This window comes from Neofelis nebulosa, chromosome 1 (genome assembly GCF_028018385.1).
Source record: "Neofelis nebulosa isolate mNeoNeb1 chromosome 1, mNeoNeb1.pri, whole genome shotgun sequence".
Lineage (NCBI taxonomy): Eukaryota > Metazoa > Chordata > Mammalia > Carnivora > Felidae > Neofelis > Neofelis nebulosa.
In genome coordinates this window covers 170,454,140-170,471,784 of record NC_080782.1, presented here as the reverse complement: position 1 = coordinate 170,471,784, position 17,645 = coordinate 170,454,140, and the positions used below count along the sequence as shown (strand labels likewise).

General features: G+C 42.9%; 1 protein-coding gene across 10 annotated transcripts in view; it reads left to right on the top strand.

Moving 5' to 3' along the window:
* Nucleotides 1-731: 731 nt before the first annotated feature.
* Nucleotides 732-17,645, top strand: part of TPP2 (tripeptidyl peptidase 2) — a 68,127-nt gene continuing 51,213 nt past the window's right edge. For 3 of the 10 annotated variants that reach the window (XM_058743417.1, XM_058743408.1, XM_058743403.1), the window contains exons 1-3: nucleotides 732-979; nucleotides 8,142-8,270; nucleotides 16,819-16,914. In XM_058743417.1, the coding sequence (XP_058599400.1) occupies nucleotides 815-979; nucleotides 8,142-8,270; nucleotides 16,819-16,914 (390 nt within the window). In that variant the 5' untranslated portion in view covers nucleotides 732-814. The remainder of the gene's footprint in view (nucleotides 980-8,141; nucleotides 8,271-16,818; nucleotides 16,915-17,645) is intronic. The other 7 variants (XM_058743324.1, XM_058743381.1, XM_058743372.1 and 4 more) reach the window with 4 other exon arrangements.

Sequence of the window (17,645 nt, the reverse complement as noted above, 5' to 3'; positions counted from 1 at the left end):
AAGAACAACCAGGAACTTCAATTTAAAGGGCCAAAAAGAATGTTGTTTAGAAATCTCGGAAGCCAAAGGTTAGCAATGATGATAGGAGCGGCCCGCTTCGGCCTCCTACGTTGTCACTGCCTAAGAGGCCGACTCAATGGCCAAGAACCCACTTCCTGTTGACAGAGGCTCGGGTCTAATCCACCCTGTTCCTCCCAGTCTGGGCCGCGATCAAAGGAGTACACAAACCCTACACCACAGAATCAAAAAACTGTCCTTCAAAAACATATATCGGGGCAAATCGCCGATATCCTACGACTCCAGGGGGTTTAGCGTTCGAGAGTCGGCTCCCTTTCCTCGGGGCAGCTGGGACTCCTGCAGCAGCGGACCGAAAACTTTCGTCCACAACTTGAAGTTAGGAAGGGTTTCCGCTACTCCGGCCGGCGGCTCATTTCCTTCCCTGTCCCTCGGAGAGGGTTTCTCCCGGGACTCACAGACCCTTCCCTCGGAGCGCAGCCCTCTCCTAAAAAAAAAAATCCCAAGTGCAGGTCTCTTTAAGACCCCAAGTCTAAGAGCCGAAATCTCCAGCACCGGAGCCAGACTCCGCCTCCTTCTCTGCGGCCCGGGCAACACTCCGGCCTAGGTCCTGAGAGCTGTGCCGTTGGGTTACGTAGAGGCACGTGATTGGCCGCCTGCCCCTGGCGGGCCGGGATTGGCCGGCGCCCGGCCCCGCCCCTCGCCCCCGCCCAGGCCCGCGGCCGCCCGGGTGTCCTCGCGCCGCTCGTCCACGCGCAGCCTGGCAGTTTGCCTCTTCCTCGTCCTGCAGCCTGCGTCCATGGCCACCGCAGCGGCCGAGGAGCCCTTCCCCTTCCACGGCCTCCTGCCCAAGAAAGAGACCGGGGCCGCCTCCTTCCTCTGTCGCTACCCAGAGTATGACGGGCGGGGGGTGCTCATCGCCGTCCTGGACACGGGGGTGGACCCCGGGGCTCCTGGCATGCAGGTGCGGCAGCCGCGGAGGGCGCGGGGGCGCGGGCGGCCGGCTGGCCGGCGGGCTGGCGGGGGACGTAGAGGGGACGCAGCCTCGCAGCGCGGCAGGCCGAAGCCCGCTCGGCGGCCGAGCGGGAGCCGGCACCGGGAGGAGGCATGGGGGCTCGGGCTGGGCCGTCAGCCCGGCCCAGACAAAAGCGGCGTGCCAGGCGCGGCCGGCCGGGGTGCCTAGGTCCGCCTTTCGCCCAGGAAGCCCCTTCCTGCCCAGGTGCTGCCAGGCCCGGGCCCCGGGGCCGCTTCCCGCCGCGCTGCCTTCCTCCGCAGGTCCCTAGCGTCTCGGGCACCGGCCCGTGCCTACTGTTTTTTAACGGGGATTTTACAATTTTTATTAGTTGTCGGGGGTGGGGGCGGGGAGGAAACAGAACAGTGGCGAACGACCTATCAGACCCTTTTTATTGCTGTCGTTCGGGGGATTTGGTTCTGGGGAGAATTGTTGGTCTTTAGCACCAAAGCCGGGTTTCGAGAAGATAACTCGGTCAACTTCCTCTGGTAGTTTCCTCTGGTAGTTTTATGTGTTCTATTTTTAAACCATCTTCTGCACTGTACTTGTTTAGGGTCATTGAAGCGCATGGCTTCGTCTTTGTTTTACATAAGAACCCAATTTAATTTGTTTTTGGCCAACTCTTCAGGCTCTATTAAATTAGGCTTCTTTAATTTTTTTTTATCTCCAAATATAAGACAACATACTTTACGATTTTAAAAAATTGCTTAATTTTGCCAGATGCACCTTTGAAATCTTTAAAGTACTGTGCCAAAAGGTAATTTTTTTAAAAATGTGTCTGTTGATTAAAAGTATCTCGTCTAAAGTCTTTGAAGTTTGGCTTCTGTAGATTTCACCTTAGCATTTAATGAAATACAGTCGTAAACAAAATATCACTGTTGAAGATCCATCTTTTAAAAATCTAATCTGGATGTAATCCTCTGCCTCTGGTCAACCCTTCATCTGTGTATCTTACTCTCCTTTCTTCACTATACTCTGAAGTTTAGTAATTCTCTCCCTTCCCCAAGTCCCCTCTGGCCTCTGGATCCTTTATTGTACTTTGTAATAATCGAGGTAGCATTTTGGAGGTTAAGATGTCGTGCTGGGGAGGGGGCAGGAAGGGGAACCAGTCTGACTGTACAGGATCCCTTTAGGAATCTTGCTTTCTCCTGTTAAGTCTTCAGCAGCACTCTGGAGTACAACACACCTTGGGCTTTTGGGACCAGGAAGCTTTGGTGAATCAGAATAGGGAGTCATACTGTTCCCTCCTCGTAGCTCTAGTGATACAGTTGTTGCATTAATAACTCTGAAGCTTTGCAACAGTGACAGCTATCACCTCATTGAGGCTTGATTGCAGAGTGGTCATGGTTTCCATTCTGTCCTAGTGTATGTTTACTTTTTATAGGGATAAGTGGGAGGAGAACAGCTGGGGTAAGTGGTTCACTGGTTCTTTTGTCAGGATAATAAAAGGATCAGGAGAGTTTGGAGGAGTACTGTCTCAGTAAAAATGCTTTTGTAGAATTTCCCAGTCTGCTTATCACTTTGTTCCGTTACTCTCTGTAAAGTAACAGCAGTTCTCAACACAGTGTTGCTGTGGACATTGATTGAGAAGATTAATTACATGTGACTTTTTCAAATGGCTCAAGCAGAGTATTAAGCAAACACTGATTTTTTTTTTTTTTAAAGCAAGTTTATTTAGAAGTTGAGGTTGGGATTTAAATCACCCACTGTGTGAAGTATAAATACACACTAGATATTGGCATGTAATAACAAATGTTCAAGCAGTAAAATATTGAAATAAAATGAAAACGCTAACTCTTGTCTTCCAACAACTTTAACTCTGAGATACTGACATAAATATGACCAGTTAAAGAAATTCAGTACAGTGGCTTGCACATGAGTGAATTGTCAAGGTTTTTCTCCCCTGCTTTTGCCAATTTATTTTGTAGATCTGTGTATACATCATTAAGATAAGAAAGTGGATAGAAATAGGAAGGAAAGAAAAAAAGGAGTGGACATTTAGAATGCCAGGTGGGGTCTGCATGGAGGACCAGAGATACAAATAAACCCTTTGGAGATGGCAATGGGGTGTCATTCTTCAGTGAGTGCTTTGGGCCCAGTGGTCTTTTGTGACAGCTGTCTGGGCTTGTGAAAAGCAGAGGGTGGTGGGCACCTGGATGCTTCAGTCGGTTAAGCGTCTGACTCTTGGTTTTGGCTCAGGTCACGATGTCACAGTTCGTGGGATCAAGCCCCTCATGGGACTCTGCGCTGACAATGCAGAGCCTGCTTGAGATTCTCTCTCCCTCTCTGCCCCTCCCCTGCGCATTCTCTCTCTCTCTCTCAAAATAAATAAACTTCAAAAAAAAAAAAAAAAAGTAGAGGGCAGACAGCATGAAAGGAGTAATAAGTGCATAAATGATTACATCTTTCCTCATCGAATATCCAGGCACCTGGCAGGTGCCCAAGGGTGAGTTAAAAGCCGTCCCCCTGCAGGCGTCACCAGGATTGATCAGGGGCCAGTGAGAGCTGGCTTTGAGGCCGAGATGGGACTTGCACTGACCTGGAAAGAATACACAGTGGCCAGTTGGTCTCCTGCCACCAGTCTTCTCTTGGCTCCACCCTTTACAATGCCAGATTATTTTCCTTAGAAAAAATAAGAAACTGCTTCTATAACACCCTTGTGTAATACAAAACAAAGCACTTAATTTTGGCATTCTAGTTGCCTTTGCCTAAAAATTCCGGAATTTGAATTTTGTGTGGCGCTTCTCCGTGCAGCTTGACCTCCTCGTGGTGCTTTGCTTCTCACTGTTTGCCCTATGCTTCCATCCAGAACATTCCACCCTTTCCACTCACCCCCGTGTTTCAGGCCTTTCCTCAACACATGAGTTAATCTGCCCGCAAGCCTTCCACCCTCACCTGTAACTTGCTTAATCCTTTAAGACCCACCTGGGTCTTGACCCTATTAGCTTTTGGGACCTCTACTGGCTGAATTAAGACCCCAGCATATATCTACACATGTGTGCCCAGCATTGTGTTTGACCCGAGGCTTCAGGATGAATAAGGCCCATCCTTACCAACAGTTATTTGGGTGCTTTTTTTCTTTTTGCTTTCCTAGCAATGTGTTCATATCCCCCCTCCCCGCCCCCCCTGTAGCGCTTAAAATGTTTCATTTTAGTATTTCTGTTTACGTAACCTTTTTTCCTGCATAAGTTAAAATTCTTTGACAGCATATGTCCAAATGCATTTTGTAGGAGACGTGCCTATCACATTATTTTTGTTGAATGAGAAAAAAAAATGTGTTCACAGCGTGCATAATTTCCTCATGGAGAAAAAAATGGCTTGGGGAAGGTTACAAGTGGTCCTATAAAAATCTTTGTTTTTACATTTCCTGAAGTAATAAAGTAAATCATAGATACATAATTGGTTACAAATGTTGGATGCTATGCAGTTGGTTTTAATTTTTATACCTTTCTCTCGGTTAGTCTTCCCTAATTCCCCCAAGCTGGGTTTTATATTCTTACATGCTTTCGTACACACTGTCCTTACCTTTTTTATTTATTGTCCTGTGTTGCAGTTATCTCTTTACTAATCTGTTTTCCAACTAGATTGTAAGCTTTCTGAAAGCGGAGCCTGTCCGATTCATTCATCATTACGTCCTCAGAATAAGTCATTTAATAGTACTTGCTTATGAAATATCTTACCTCGCTTAAAAGAATATTTTCAAGTAAATGCTTCTACATTCACCTTGTTTTGCTCAGGATGATTTGCAACTCCCCTTTCCCGCTTTCTTCTGATCCTCGTGTTTAATGACGGGAGCTCCCAGCCCTCACCAGCTTCCTCACCATAATCAATTCAGTGGAGACACAAAGTGATTTCGAGTCTTGACGTGGGGGAAACCTTTGGACAATTTCTGTTTTGTTTGTCCAGCATAGCCCCCTAGGCCTTTCTCAGTCCCCCACCCCAGTGCACACGGCGTACTACCCTAGCTCTGCTCATAACATCCTCCTCCTCCCCCTGCAAAGATGAGGGAATTCATTCTGATGGTAGCAGTTCACTGTCCTACTTCTCCCAAAGCTCCATTGCAAAATCCTCAGCCGGTTTGCCTTTTTTAACACCTCTCCTCCCTAACCCCAAATTCCCTCTTGTGTCTTATTGTCTCCAGTGGCGTGGTTTCCTTTACCTAATGGAGAAAGAAGTACAGGGATAGAAAAGTGCATATGTAAGAAGTTGTAATGAAAGAGACAGACTAATAAGTAAAGCTGGTGGCAATAGTAGATGGTAAATAAGTCACCAAATCCCATTAGGTTTTCTTCCTTTGCTCACACACTGATAATGAGGTTTCTAATGAGAGGGATCTGTTGTCTGGCTTGTTAGTGATCTCTTGTGATTCTTGATCTCAAGTCACTGAAGTTGTTTGCTCATTGAGAAGATAAAGATAGGTGATTGTGTTCCTAGTGCTATGGCTTAGCTTTCAAGTTACAGACTTATTTGGAATGCATTTTGAAATCGATTATTTTCTTACGTGATTTAGTTAGTTTTAATTTTATAAGGGAGTATTTCCATTTTGTATTGTGGTTGATTTTCTTATATTTTCCTTCATTTATTTTATTTCCAAAGATGCTTAGCCAATCCCTTCAAAGCCAGTAGCGGATTTAATCAGTTAATTTTATCATGATCTTATCAGAATTTGGTTTGACTTCCAAAGTCGTTTTTTTAAACTGATTTTGAGCCTCCTGAGTATATTATTTTGTTTCTAGTATAGACAATTTCCAAGAAATAAGTATCCAGCTTAAAGTTTCCGTTAAAAAATTTAAAAAAGGCAGCTGTACCTGGGAGGCCTTTATGGCCCCAGGTGGTTCTATAGCAATGTCGTTGGAAGAAGATTTGGGGCCCGCCAAGAACCTTTTGCTTCTGCCTCATAAAGAAAAACTTGTGCCTTTGTTTCCTCTATGTGGTAACTTTCCCTCTCCTCCCTTGGTAACCCTTACCTACAGGGCTTTGAGGACACTACAGTGGGAGAAGTGCCTGGAAAGACACACAGAGGGACACTTAGCTTGATCTTAAAAAGTGTGAATGTGAATTCTCTGGGTGGAAAGGAGTTGGAAGACCTTGTGCTTCTCTGATGCTCTTGGCATTTTTTTGCGTTCCCTTTTTTCTCCGCCCCCCCCCCCCCTTGAGGATAGGTAGGGGGTTGTCTTTTTTTTTTTTAATTTTTTTTTTTTAACATTTATTTATTTTTGAGACAGAGAGAGACAGAGCATGAGCAGGGGAGGGTCAGAAAGAGGGAGACACAGAATCCAAAACAGGCTCCAGGCTCTGAGCTGTCAGCCCAGAGCCCGATGCGGGGGCTCGAACTCATGGACCGCGAGATCATGACCTGAGCCGAAGTCCGACACCCAATCGACTGAGCCACCCAGGCGCCCTGGGGGATTGTCTTTTTTCGGTCGTCTTTGTGTCTCCATGCCTGACGATTCCCTGCTGGTAACTCAGTACCTCTATCTTGAATGCTACAGATTCCCTTTGCAAAGCAAGCCAAGAAGTGATTTTTCCAACGAAAGCAGTGTGGAAATATAGGACTGCTGTCACCTGTAGTAGTCTGCATGGCCCCAAAGAAAATTCGTGAACTGGCCAAGAAACCAGGCCTTAGAAAAATCAGTCTTAATGCTGAGCAGTTTGTGTCAGATCATTCAGTAATTAAATCTGTATTGAGCACCAACCAGGCACTGCTAGGTTTGGGAGAATTTGGTGAATAAAATAGACCTAGTCCTTGCCCTTAGGGAACTTACTTTCTAATAGTGGAAATAGATGAGGAATCAGCTAACTGTAGAATTACAAATTCTGTGAAGGAAACAAGGCCCAGTGAGGAGGAGTAAGGCTCAGGTTTAGGGTGGTGACTGCCCACAGAAGAGGTCATCACGGAGGCCTTCTGAAGAGGTGACATTTTAGTAGAAGGCCGAAAGATGAGATGGGGATTTCTATGGAACAGCTGAAGGGACAGACAGAGGATCCCAAGCGGAAGGACTGTGTGCACAGAGTCGTGGGGCAGGGAAAGGTTGGCACATGGCAGGAACCTAGAGGAGGCCAGTGTGGTTACAGTGGTCCAGGGCCGTGGTGGAACGGGTCGCTCAGAGGCTTTTGTACTGAGTGCGGGAGCTCCATGGCGGGGGGCCGCATGGGAGCTGGCGGCTGCCATCGCACAGCTTGTCCTCTTGCTTCTGGTGCGGGCCACGAACGCACCCGGGAGACCTGCACAGAGCATCAGTGTCACGAAGGCAAGAGGTGGTGGTGGGGAGAGGGTTGGGATAGCGGTGGCGAAAATCCAGAGAAGATGGACTCGAACTGTATTTTAGAGGTGGAATGAAGATGACTTCCTGACAGATTTGATGTGGGCAGCAAACCAGAGAAAGGAATCCGAGAAGGACATTGAACTCTCTGGTTTGAGCAACTGGGTATGTGCCGATTCCTGAGATGGCAGAGCCTGGAGGGAAGGAAGTTCGAATGTTAAGTTTGAACTTTGAACGTAACGAAGTTTGAGTGCCGGTGGGCATCCTGTAATGAAATGTCATTACATGTTTTCCCCTGAAGGTTTGTGCTCATCGGGCCCAGAGCTTACCTTCTTCAGATCTTACCTTCAGAGCTTACCTTCTTGAGATCTTAAAAGATCTCAGTGAGATCTTTCTTAAGCAACCTAGTTACTGAAAACCCCATGCTACCTCCTCCTTCTCCTTAATTTTTCTCCATAATAATTATCACCATCTGGTGTTAGGTATCTGACATGTTAATTGAGTAGAACAGAAGATCTGTGAGACCAGGGACTTCTAGGTATTGATCATTACTGTGTGTGTGTCCCCAACACCTAAACGAGTGGCCTGTGGTAAATGCTTAGTAAGTATTTATTAACTGTGTAAAATCACTTGAAGGATTCTTTGTTTTTCATGAGTAATTTTTTTGTAAGCATATCTCCAGCTTTTGGCTTAAAACAACTCAATTTTCTTTTTTAAATGAATGCAGATTTTATAGGGTATTTTATGTATGTGTGCATGTGTGCACATATATATGGGGGTTGGCATTGCTTTTTATAATGATTAAGAAATTAAATCTATAATTCATATTTCAGTTATCCCTTCATTTTCAGGTCACAACTGATGGAAAACCAAAAATCATCGATATCATTGATACAACAGGAAGTGGTGATGTGAATACTGCTACAGTAGTAGAGCCCAAAGATGGTGAGATTGTTGGTCTTTCAGGAAGAGTGCTCAAGGTTAGAGCTTTAATCTTTTAATCGAATTTTTCTTTCCTTTTTTTTTGTACTGTTGCCTCAAAGCATTTAGTGTTTTTAGCTTATGGTTACTGGTAGGTTACTAGTTACCTGTTGCTGTTTAACAGATTACCCCCAAAACTTCATGGTTTAAAACAACAAACATTTATCATCTCACAATTTCTGCGTGTCAGTAATCTGGGTTTGACTTAGCTCGGTGCCTCTTGTTTAAGATCTCTCCTGAGCTTGGCCAGGGCTGCAGTTTCATCTGAAGGCTCAGCCTGAGTGGGGAAGGGGAGTCTGTTGCAAGCTCACTCAAGTGGTTATTGGCAGGCTTAGGGTCCTCTCCACGGGGCTGCTATACACCATGTAGCTGTCTTCCCCCTGGGTGAGTAGTCCAGGAGAGTACCCAAGATGGAGGCCATGGTCTTTTTACATATTAATCTTGGGATTCACATTCCATTGCTTCTGCCATTTTGTTTTCATTGGAAATGAGCCATGAAACCCAGCACACACTTAAAGGGGAAGGGAATTTTACGAGAGCATGAGGACCAGGGGTCATCTTAGAAGAAGTCATTTGTTTTGTTGTGTGACAATGGGCTTAGAATTAGGATATATTTTTCATTGTGGTTGCCAAATTCCAAAAATTTTTAAGTTTTGGATAGAAAGTTGGGAAAAGTGACCAGGTTATAGTTTTGCCTTGTTTCCTGTTCCTTCTGAGAACTTGAACAGGAAATATTTAGGATTTAATCATTGTGGACTTAAGTGACTGGCTTTGTGTTAACCCTTTGTGCTTGGTAGAAAGGTGAGCTAACATGAAAAATGATTAGATTGCTAACATAAAGCAATTCATGAGATGTTAGCTAATGAGCTTATAGATGTCAAGAATTTGTGGTTTGGTATTTTAAACCAATAAGCAGAATTAGTTTGGAAAATGAATTTGTGCTTATTTATATGTTTAAAGAGCTGTATTTAACTCTGGCCATCTTTTACCATCTCTCTGAATTATGTTTAGGCATCCTCTTCTGGATAAGGTTGTTGTGCTATGTAGTGAGTTAACACAAATTCAGCTGCTTAAAGCTACATACATTCCTGCATTTATTATTTTACTGTTTCCACGGGTCAGCACTGCTTTCTGTGGTTCTCTGGTCAGTGTCTCACAAGACTGTACTCAGGTATTGGTTGGAACTGTGGTTTCATCTGAGGCTCAGGATCCTCTTCCAACTTCATTCTTCTTGTTGGAAGAATATATTTTTCTTGCAGCTGTTGAGCTCACCACAGTTTGCTTCTTCCAGGCCAGCAGGAGAATCTCTCTGACCATTGGAATGGCCCCTGTCTGTTTTAAGGAGCCTACCTGATTAGGTAGGCTCACCAGGGCAGTCTCCTTTTTTATTAAATCAGTCACCTGATTACAGACCTTAATTGTATCTGCACAATGCCTTCACCTTTGCTATATTACTTACCATAATACAGTCACAGGAGTGCTAGTCACAGGCCCTGCCTTTACCAAGGGGAGAGGGCTATACAAGGGCATGGGTCTTCTTGAGAATCTGCTACCATAGGCACACAGCAGGCATTAACATCCACGACTGAATTGTTTGTATGACCCCAAAAGTCATATGTTGAAGCCCTGACACCCAATTTGATAGTATTTGGAGATGGTGTTAGGGGTAGGTGAGCTCATGGGAGCGAGCCCCTCATGACAGGATTAGTCCATGTTCTCTCTCTCTCTCCCCCTCCCCCTCTCTCCCCCCTCCCCCTCTCTCCCCCCTCCCCCTCTCTCCCCCCTCCCCCTCTACCGTGTGAGAATACAGTGAGAAGGCTGTGCCTGCAAATTAGGAAGAGTCTCCCCAGAACCTGACCATGCTGGCACTCTAATCCCATGCCCCCAGCCTTCAGAACTGAGAAAATAAATTTTTGGTGTTTGAGCTACCCAGTATTCTGTGGTATTTTCTTATGGTGCCTGAAGTAAGACACCATCTGCCGAAAGGAAGGAAGGAAGGAAGGAAGGAAGGAAGGAAGGAAGGAAGGGAGGAAGGGAGGGAAAGGAGGGAAGGAAGGAAGGAAGATTGTAAACTAGAGGGAAAGGAATTTCTGCACATCTGCATTATTCTGAGGTTTTGCCTGCCTTCCCCAAGTCTGTGTTGTTATTTAGACTATATTTCAGAGAAGACACATTGGGATTCCTGTGAGTTACATTCTTTGGGAAATTAGGGAATGCTTCTAGTAGGTTCCAAAGATTTAGAATCCTGTAAAGTTTTGTCCTCAATTGTTGTTGTTTTATAAGTTTATTTTATGAGAGAGAGAGAGAGAGAGAGAGAGAGTGAGTGCGTGAACCGGGGAGGGGCAGAGAGAGAGAATCCCAAGCAGGCTCCACACATTGTGGAGCCCGACATGGGGCTCGAACCCGTGAACTGTGAGATCATGACCTGAGCTGAATTCAAGAGTCAGACGCTTAACCGACTGAGCCACCGAGGCACCCACTCAGTTGTTTATTTTAAATAACTGTAATAGCCCATGCTTTAAACCACATGGACTGATAATACCACTCGTGCTCAAAGGCAGAAGTGGATGTACCATGTATATGGTAGGAAATAAGATCAGAAAATCGACAGATTACTACTTAAATCTTTTCTCAACCTGATGACCTACTTCTTTAGCTCTACTGTTAAGTATTCTCTGCCCATCAATATAGCGGGAGGTTTTAACTTAATTTTTTTTGTATTCAATGTGTCTTCAGAATTTAAAAGGGCAATGCTTGTCCACAGCTTCTAACAGGAGAAGCCGAGTGCGGTGCCCTGCGTCTCCCCTTTCACCACCGATTCCCACTCTCCGAGAGGGAAGTCTTTGATGTTACATTTTCTTCAGGGTTTTAAGTAACATACTCTTCTTAATTCTTGAATTTTTATCTGTGGAATTAGCAGTGTGGAAGAAGAGAGTTCACCTTCCAGGTCGTTCATTTCTGAGAAGTTTCCTGGTATTGTCTCTGGGGTTCTTCCTTCCACTGTTTTTGCTGTTCTTTTATCTGGAATCCTGTTAATTGGACATTGGACCTCTTGAGTTGATCTTCCAATTTTCTTATGTTTTTCCACCCTTATTGCTTGTGTTTGTTTTTTTCCTTCCTGAGAGATTTCTGAGATTTCTCAGTATTCTTTGCTAACTCTCAAATTGAATATTGTTAATTTTTGCCTATTATTTTAAAATGTAAGTCTGTTCATGTCCACTCAGAGCATATCTTCGTGTCATGTATACAACATTTTATGTGGGAATATTGTCTAAATTTTTTTTTCTAGTTTCTTCATCCTCTCTTTACTCCCTTTACCTTCCTCTTCCTCCCATTCTCCTTTCCCCTTTCTCTTCCTTTTTCTTCGCCCCCTCCTGTTCCCTCCTCCCTCTTCCCTTTCTCTTCCTCCTCTTCTCCTGCTCTCTCTACTTCTCCCCCTTCCTTGTGCTCTACTTTCTACCTGAGAGCTTTCCCCCAGCTGTCTAGCTACTCTGGCTGTCTCTTGGTTAACAAGGCACCTAAAGGGGACAGAGGTGCTCTCTGCCTTTGCAGGGCCTTGAGGTGTGGGTCTCAGTGATGCTATTGTGACAGACTCCAAAGTGACAGTATATGGCATACTTTTTCCCATTGAGATATGCTCATTTACCTCCAAGAGGACTTGGCCAGTTCGGCCTGGGGTTTGGGGGAGAGGGAGAGAAGCCTCTCAGGGGCTCATGCCTGGAAAGGTGCCTGGAGAGATCTCTTGCAGACTCTTAAGTATGTCTCACCTCTCCGCTCTGCTGTGTGAATCCCTCAAGAAAGCTGACATTTCCATGTCTCTGGTTCAACGTCCAGTTGACTGGCTGGTCAGGTTTGGGCAGCCCATGGGATGTGCAGCAGGTGTCTGATTGTTCCTCATACAGGCTTTCCACCAGTCTTCTTGGTGTTAGCTCTTTATCTGAACACAGAACATACCCACATACATGTTCAGCTTATTTTCTTTCAAGGAAGTGCAGGTGTTCAGATACTTTGCAGTGGGCATCAGAAAGAATAGTGTTACTAGTCACTGGTATTCTGGCTAGCTCGGATCTCTCAGAGCTCTTTAGCACACAGTTCTTAGCAACGTAGCAAAGTATTCAGGTTTCTTTGACTTGACCATGCCTTAAGATGAATTAAATAGCTGTATTTCAGCTTCTTCGAAATCACCCATAAACTGTTGACAGTTAATGTCTTGCTTTCCCTGTTTGAGATGAACTACTGGTTAAGTGCTTTGAACATTCCAATAATCTCTTTCTCTAAGGAGGCCATTCCTAGGCCTTCTTGAGAAACTAGTGGTCAGTTACTTTGGAAAGTGACACTCCTATGAGCAAGTAGAAGCAAAAAAGTGAACAGGAGCTTAAAATCTTTTATGATGAAATGTACAGGCATAAAGGAAAGTGCATAAAACACATACGTACAGCTTGATGAATACTGAAGTGGATGCCGCTTTATCTACTACCCAGATGGGACAAAGAACATGACCATACCTCAGAAGCTTCCTGCATTCTCCCAGATCACAACCTACTTGGACTTTTGTGATGATCATTTCTGTGCTTTGCTTTATAGTTTTACCACCTCTGTGTGAATACATGAAATATATTGTTTTGCCTGTTTGTGGACTTTATATGAATGACCTCATTTGTGTATCATTTTATATCAGTTGTTTGCAAGATTCTTGCCACTCAAGCCAGGATGTTGCATGTAGTAATGAGTTGTTTAATTTCATTGCTGTTCGAGATACCGAGGTTTGTATATACCAGTTCTGTCCACTCCACTGAGGATGAGCCATTGTTTCCAGTTTGGGAGTCACTAACAGCTCTTCAGAGAACATTCATGTGTATGTATCTTTTGCACATGTGTGTAGATAACCTCCAGGATGCATACCTAGAATTGCTGAGTCTTAGAGATACAACTTAACTAGGTGATGTCAAACAGATTTTCCAAGTATTTGCACTAACCTGCATTTCTACTAGCAGTGTGCAAGACATTTGATAGCTGCACTGGTAACACTTGGTATTTTTAGGCTAAAATCTTTGCAAATATGTGGGGAATCTAGGTGTATCATGTTGTGGTTTTAATTCATATTCTCTAATTACTAATAAGATTGAACTCCTTTTTATATATTGATTAGACATGAGGATTTCCTCTCTTGGAAAGTACGTGTTCAAGTCCATTTGCCCTCTCTCCCCCAGTGAGTTGTCTTGTTTCTTACTAATTTGCAGAATTTCGTTATGTATTCTGAGAACCTGTCCTGTGATGGACTGTGGGTCAGGTGTCTTCTCCCATTCTGTATGTCTGTGTTCACTTTCTGGGTGGTGTCCTTTGAGAGCTAGAAGTTGTTAAATTTAATGTATTTGGATATTAGTCTTTGCCTTTTTGATTAGGGTTTTTCATGTCTTAATGACCTTTGCATGTCCTTCCTGACCCCAAGATCAAGAAGGTATTCTCCTCTATTATTTTCTAAAAACTTTTGCCATGTTTCTTTTCCTATTCTAGATAATTCAGCTGGTATTGATTTTAGGCTGTATCTGTTTTTCCATCTGAAGAACAGTTGCCATAATCTCCCCACAAATTTTCAGTGTTGCCTTTTACTTTGCAACCTTCACAGTGGGGTGATATAGTTTCAAAGTCTCATTTCCAATTCTCTGTGTCCTTTGGATGTTTTTTTCCTCATTTTCCTTATTCTAACTTTAGTAGCCATTTGGAAGGGAGCACAGTGCTTTTTAAAATTTACCACATTTAACTTGAATTCAGTCTTTAAATCATCAATATTTATTCTTTGTGTGTGTGTGTGTGTATATATATATATATATATATATATATATATATATGTAAAAAAGTCCAGGCCTAGTGAATCACTTGGCCAAATGTGGCACCATATTTAGATGCAGTGATAGCTGGCAGGTCCATGAGGCTGACAAGGCTGACATAAAGTTTGAAGTTAAAAAAAAAAAAAATGGGACATTAACACTTATGATGACATTTGGCTTGTTAAGGAAATGTTCAATTCATTAGGCATCCCCTTAAAAGAGTCAGGGAAAAGAGGTGTAATTAGTAATCAAAGAGACTCTGTTTCTTTTATGAAAATGATCTTATTCCATTGCAGTGTTAACCTTAAAAATAAAACTGCCAGTTATTTACCAGCAAAAGTGGGTTTATTCCAGAATAGCAGAGAACTGCAATCCGGAATGAGCAGCCTTTGGCAAAATCGTAGACAAGTCCCCAGAACAAAGGAGAGGACTGCTATTTCATATAGAGGAAAGAGGGGAAGGCAGGAGGCCTGGTGGACACGAAGCGCCCCTTGCAGTAAACTGCCTCCTGCCTGGATGGGAAAGTCTGTGCACCCGCGAGGTCCCCCTCCATGAGTGGTAGTGCATGAGAGCACCCCCTGCTGGCCACCTGACTCCATGCGAGCAGGTCTCTAGTTCTACAGTAGTTACCATGTAATAAAACCATTTTAAAGAAACCCACTTAAGTGGTCAAAATATAAAGCTTGGATTCTTAAAAGAGACCGAAAATAAGTTCATGTGTGTAAAATACTCAAATAGGCAAAATGACATACTCCATAATTGCTTCATAGGATAAAGTTAGCTTTACTCAAATTTGGTTAACTCTAGATAGCAGAACTGTGATTATAACATTTATGATTTTTGTAGTTGAATTTTTAATAAATAACCAGTCTGCCTTTACTGTGAGGAAAATACATAGTAGTGATTTGAAAAGTATCTGGTTGTGTGGACACTGCAGATTTTGGTCTCATTTATGATGAATATAAATTATGTCTAGTGTATTATTTTTATTGCGTTATACATATTGTAAGTAATTGTGGTTAAATACATGTTCACACCTGTTGATCTTGCTGTTATTTCAGTCAGTCACTCCGTTTAATCCTTCGGCATTTCACGGCCTTTTATAATCTCCTTGTACGAGAAGTTGCCACTAGCCTAGGGTTACAAGACCTGTGTAGTGGGACACCTGTGATGAAATAGTGTTTGAATTTGCCAGCCAGGGATTACTTACTTTTTTGTTGTTGCAACACTGTATTGTTGTGATGTCAAGGGCTACTGCAGGAACATTAAGAGTTAAAAATTTCTGTTCTCTAAAAGAGATCGGTAAATTGTGAATGAAAAGCACCAGTTTATATGCCATCATATACTCCAGACATCCATTCGATTCAGAAATGTTTACTGACATATGCAGACTTTTAAAAAGTCGATCTTTGAAGTGCTGTGAATGGTGGGTTTTTCCCTCTATTCAGTCGTGAGAAAATTTCATCCAAAAGTTTCTTTCCTGGGGACTAACTTGATGAGAGACCAGGGGTGAGCCAGTTACAGATAACTACCCGAGTGAGAACTCATGAGTCAGCCAACTCTGAGTGGTTGATAGTTCAACCTCATGTTTTATACACATTTGAAAGCTGTTTTTGATGACCGGGGGTCCTGTGATTACAAAGAGAGTGAACATTCCACATTTTCTTGATTGACATTTGAAGTTGGTTGATGTTCAGTGTATTTGTGCAAGTCATAAGGTGGAGATTATTTATTTTTTTCCTTTTACACACCGGGAAGTAGGAACCTGTGGGTCCACTCTGGTTAGTGGTAGAGTTTGGATTCACAGCCAGGTTTATCTTTACACTGGATGTTTTGGTCTCCATGATAGAGCTAGAGTCTAGCTTTCTTTTCAGCCTTCCTGTGGTTTGGTCAAGCAGTGTGATTTCTTTTTGTTTCTTTGCTTTTTCCATTTGTACACTGGGCATGCTGTTTACATCATTCTGTTAATTAGAGGCTTTAAGTGTTATTTTTAAATACTTTGAGATATTTAGAAAGACTATTATAAGATGTTATATATAATTAATGTAATCTTATATAACTTTTTTCTTAAAGAGCTTGTTTTAAGTAGGCATTATCCCTGTTGATTGTAGAGAATGCAGTTCTTAACAGGAAATCTAAGCATGGAGAGGGTCTGTTAACTGCTTCTCTTTGCCCCTAGTTGGGCAGTAAGTAGGTCTGAGAAGGGAGAGGTGAGGTTTCCTTGATGCTTGAGAACTAAAGATTGTAGCAGTTTAGTGAGGTAGCTTATGTTGAAAGCACTTTATAGACCATGAAACATTGTAATTCAAAGGTATCTTGGGGCACCTGGGTGGCTCAGTGGGTTAAGTGCCCAACTGTTGATTTCAGGTCAGGTCATGATCTCACAGTGGTGGGATTGAGCCCTGTGTGGAGTTCTGGGCTGAGCATGGAGCCTGCTTAGGATTCTCTCTCTCTTCCTCTGCCCCTCTTCCTTGCCCCTGCTTTCTCTCTAGAAAGAAAAAGAAAGATATCCTGAGTGAAACATCTTACGTATGAATGAGAAAAACTCGAGAGAGATATTAAGTGGCATCTTAGAATATGAGAAATATTGCTCTAATACACAACCTTGCTTATCCAATTTGAGCCATTAGGATAGAAGTGAAATAACCTTTCTCCCCAGTAGTAAATCATTGGAATTGGGAAGCATTTAGTGAGTCAACAATTTGCTCTTTTTCTATAGATTCCTGTGAGCTGGATAAATCCCTCAGGCAAATACCATATTGGCATTAAAAATGGCTATGACTTCTATCCAAAGGCGCTCAAGGAAAGGATACAGGTAATGTCCAGTCTAGAATCAATGACTTCTTCCTCAATTTTTTTTCCTACTGAAGAAAAAAATTTTATAAGATCCTGTTAACTCTTAATTATTGTGGAGACCGGGAGCCTTTCAGACAATGACTGCTTAAAGGTTCTGGTCAGTGGAATGTTACCCATTTAAAGTCACCATTCTTAATCTTGGATACATGGCTAAGTTTAGAGAATGTTGTGAATACATTGAAATTCAAGTTTTTGTATATTTGTGTTTTTCTGGGAGTTCGAATATAGCTTTCATTGGAGTTTTGAAGGACTTTTTTTTTTTTTTTTTTTTTAAATCTCCAAAAGGCTAAAGACTGTTTAAAGTTGATTTAAAGCCCTGGCCGACTTATTTATTCCTGGTCCTGTAGCTTCTATGATAATTTGTCCCATTTTTCTTAACCGTTTAACTAGGCTTCTTGATCTCAGTTAGTCATCATTCAGTACTAAGGAAAGGGTTACTCAGACCAAAGCAGCTAAAGTGTGGAAAACACAAGTCTGTCATTAGAGAAATAAGAATTGCAAATTGAAGAAGGAGGAGTCTGCTTTAAAACGGAGCTACTGAGTAAATCTTTCTGTGATGATGGAAGTGTTCAGTATCTGTCCATCATGGCAGCCACTGGCCACAAGTAGCTGTTGAGAACTTGAAATGTGACTAGTAGGAAAGTTTAATTTTATGTAATATTTTAAAATTTAAATCTAAGTAGCAACACA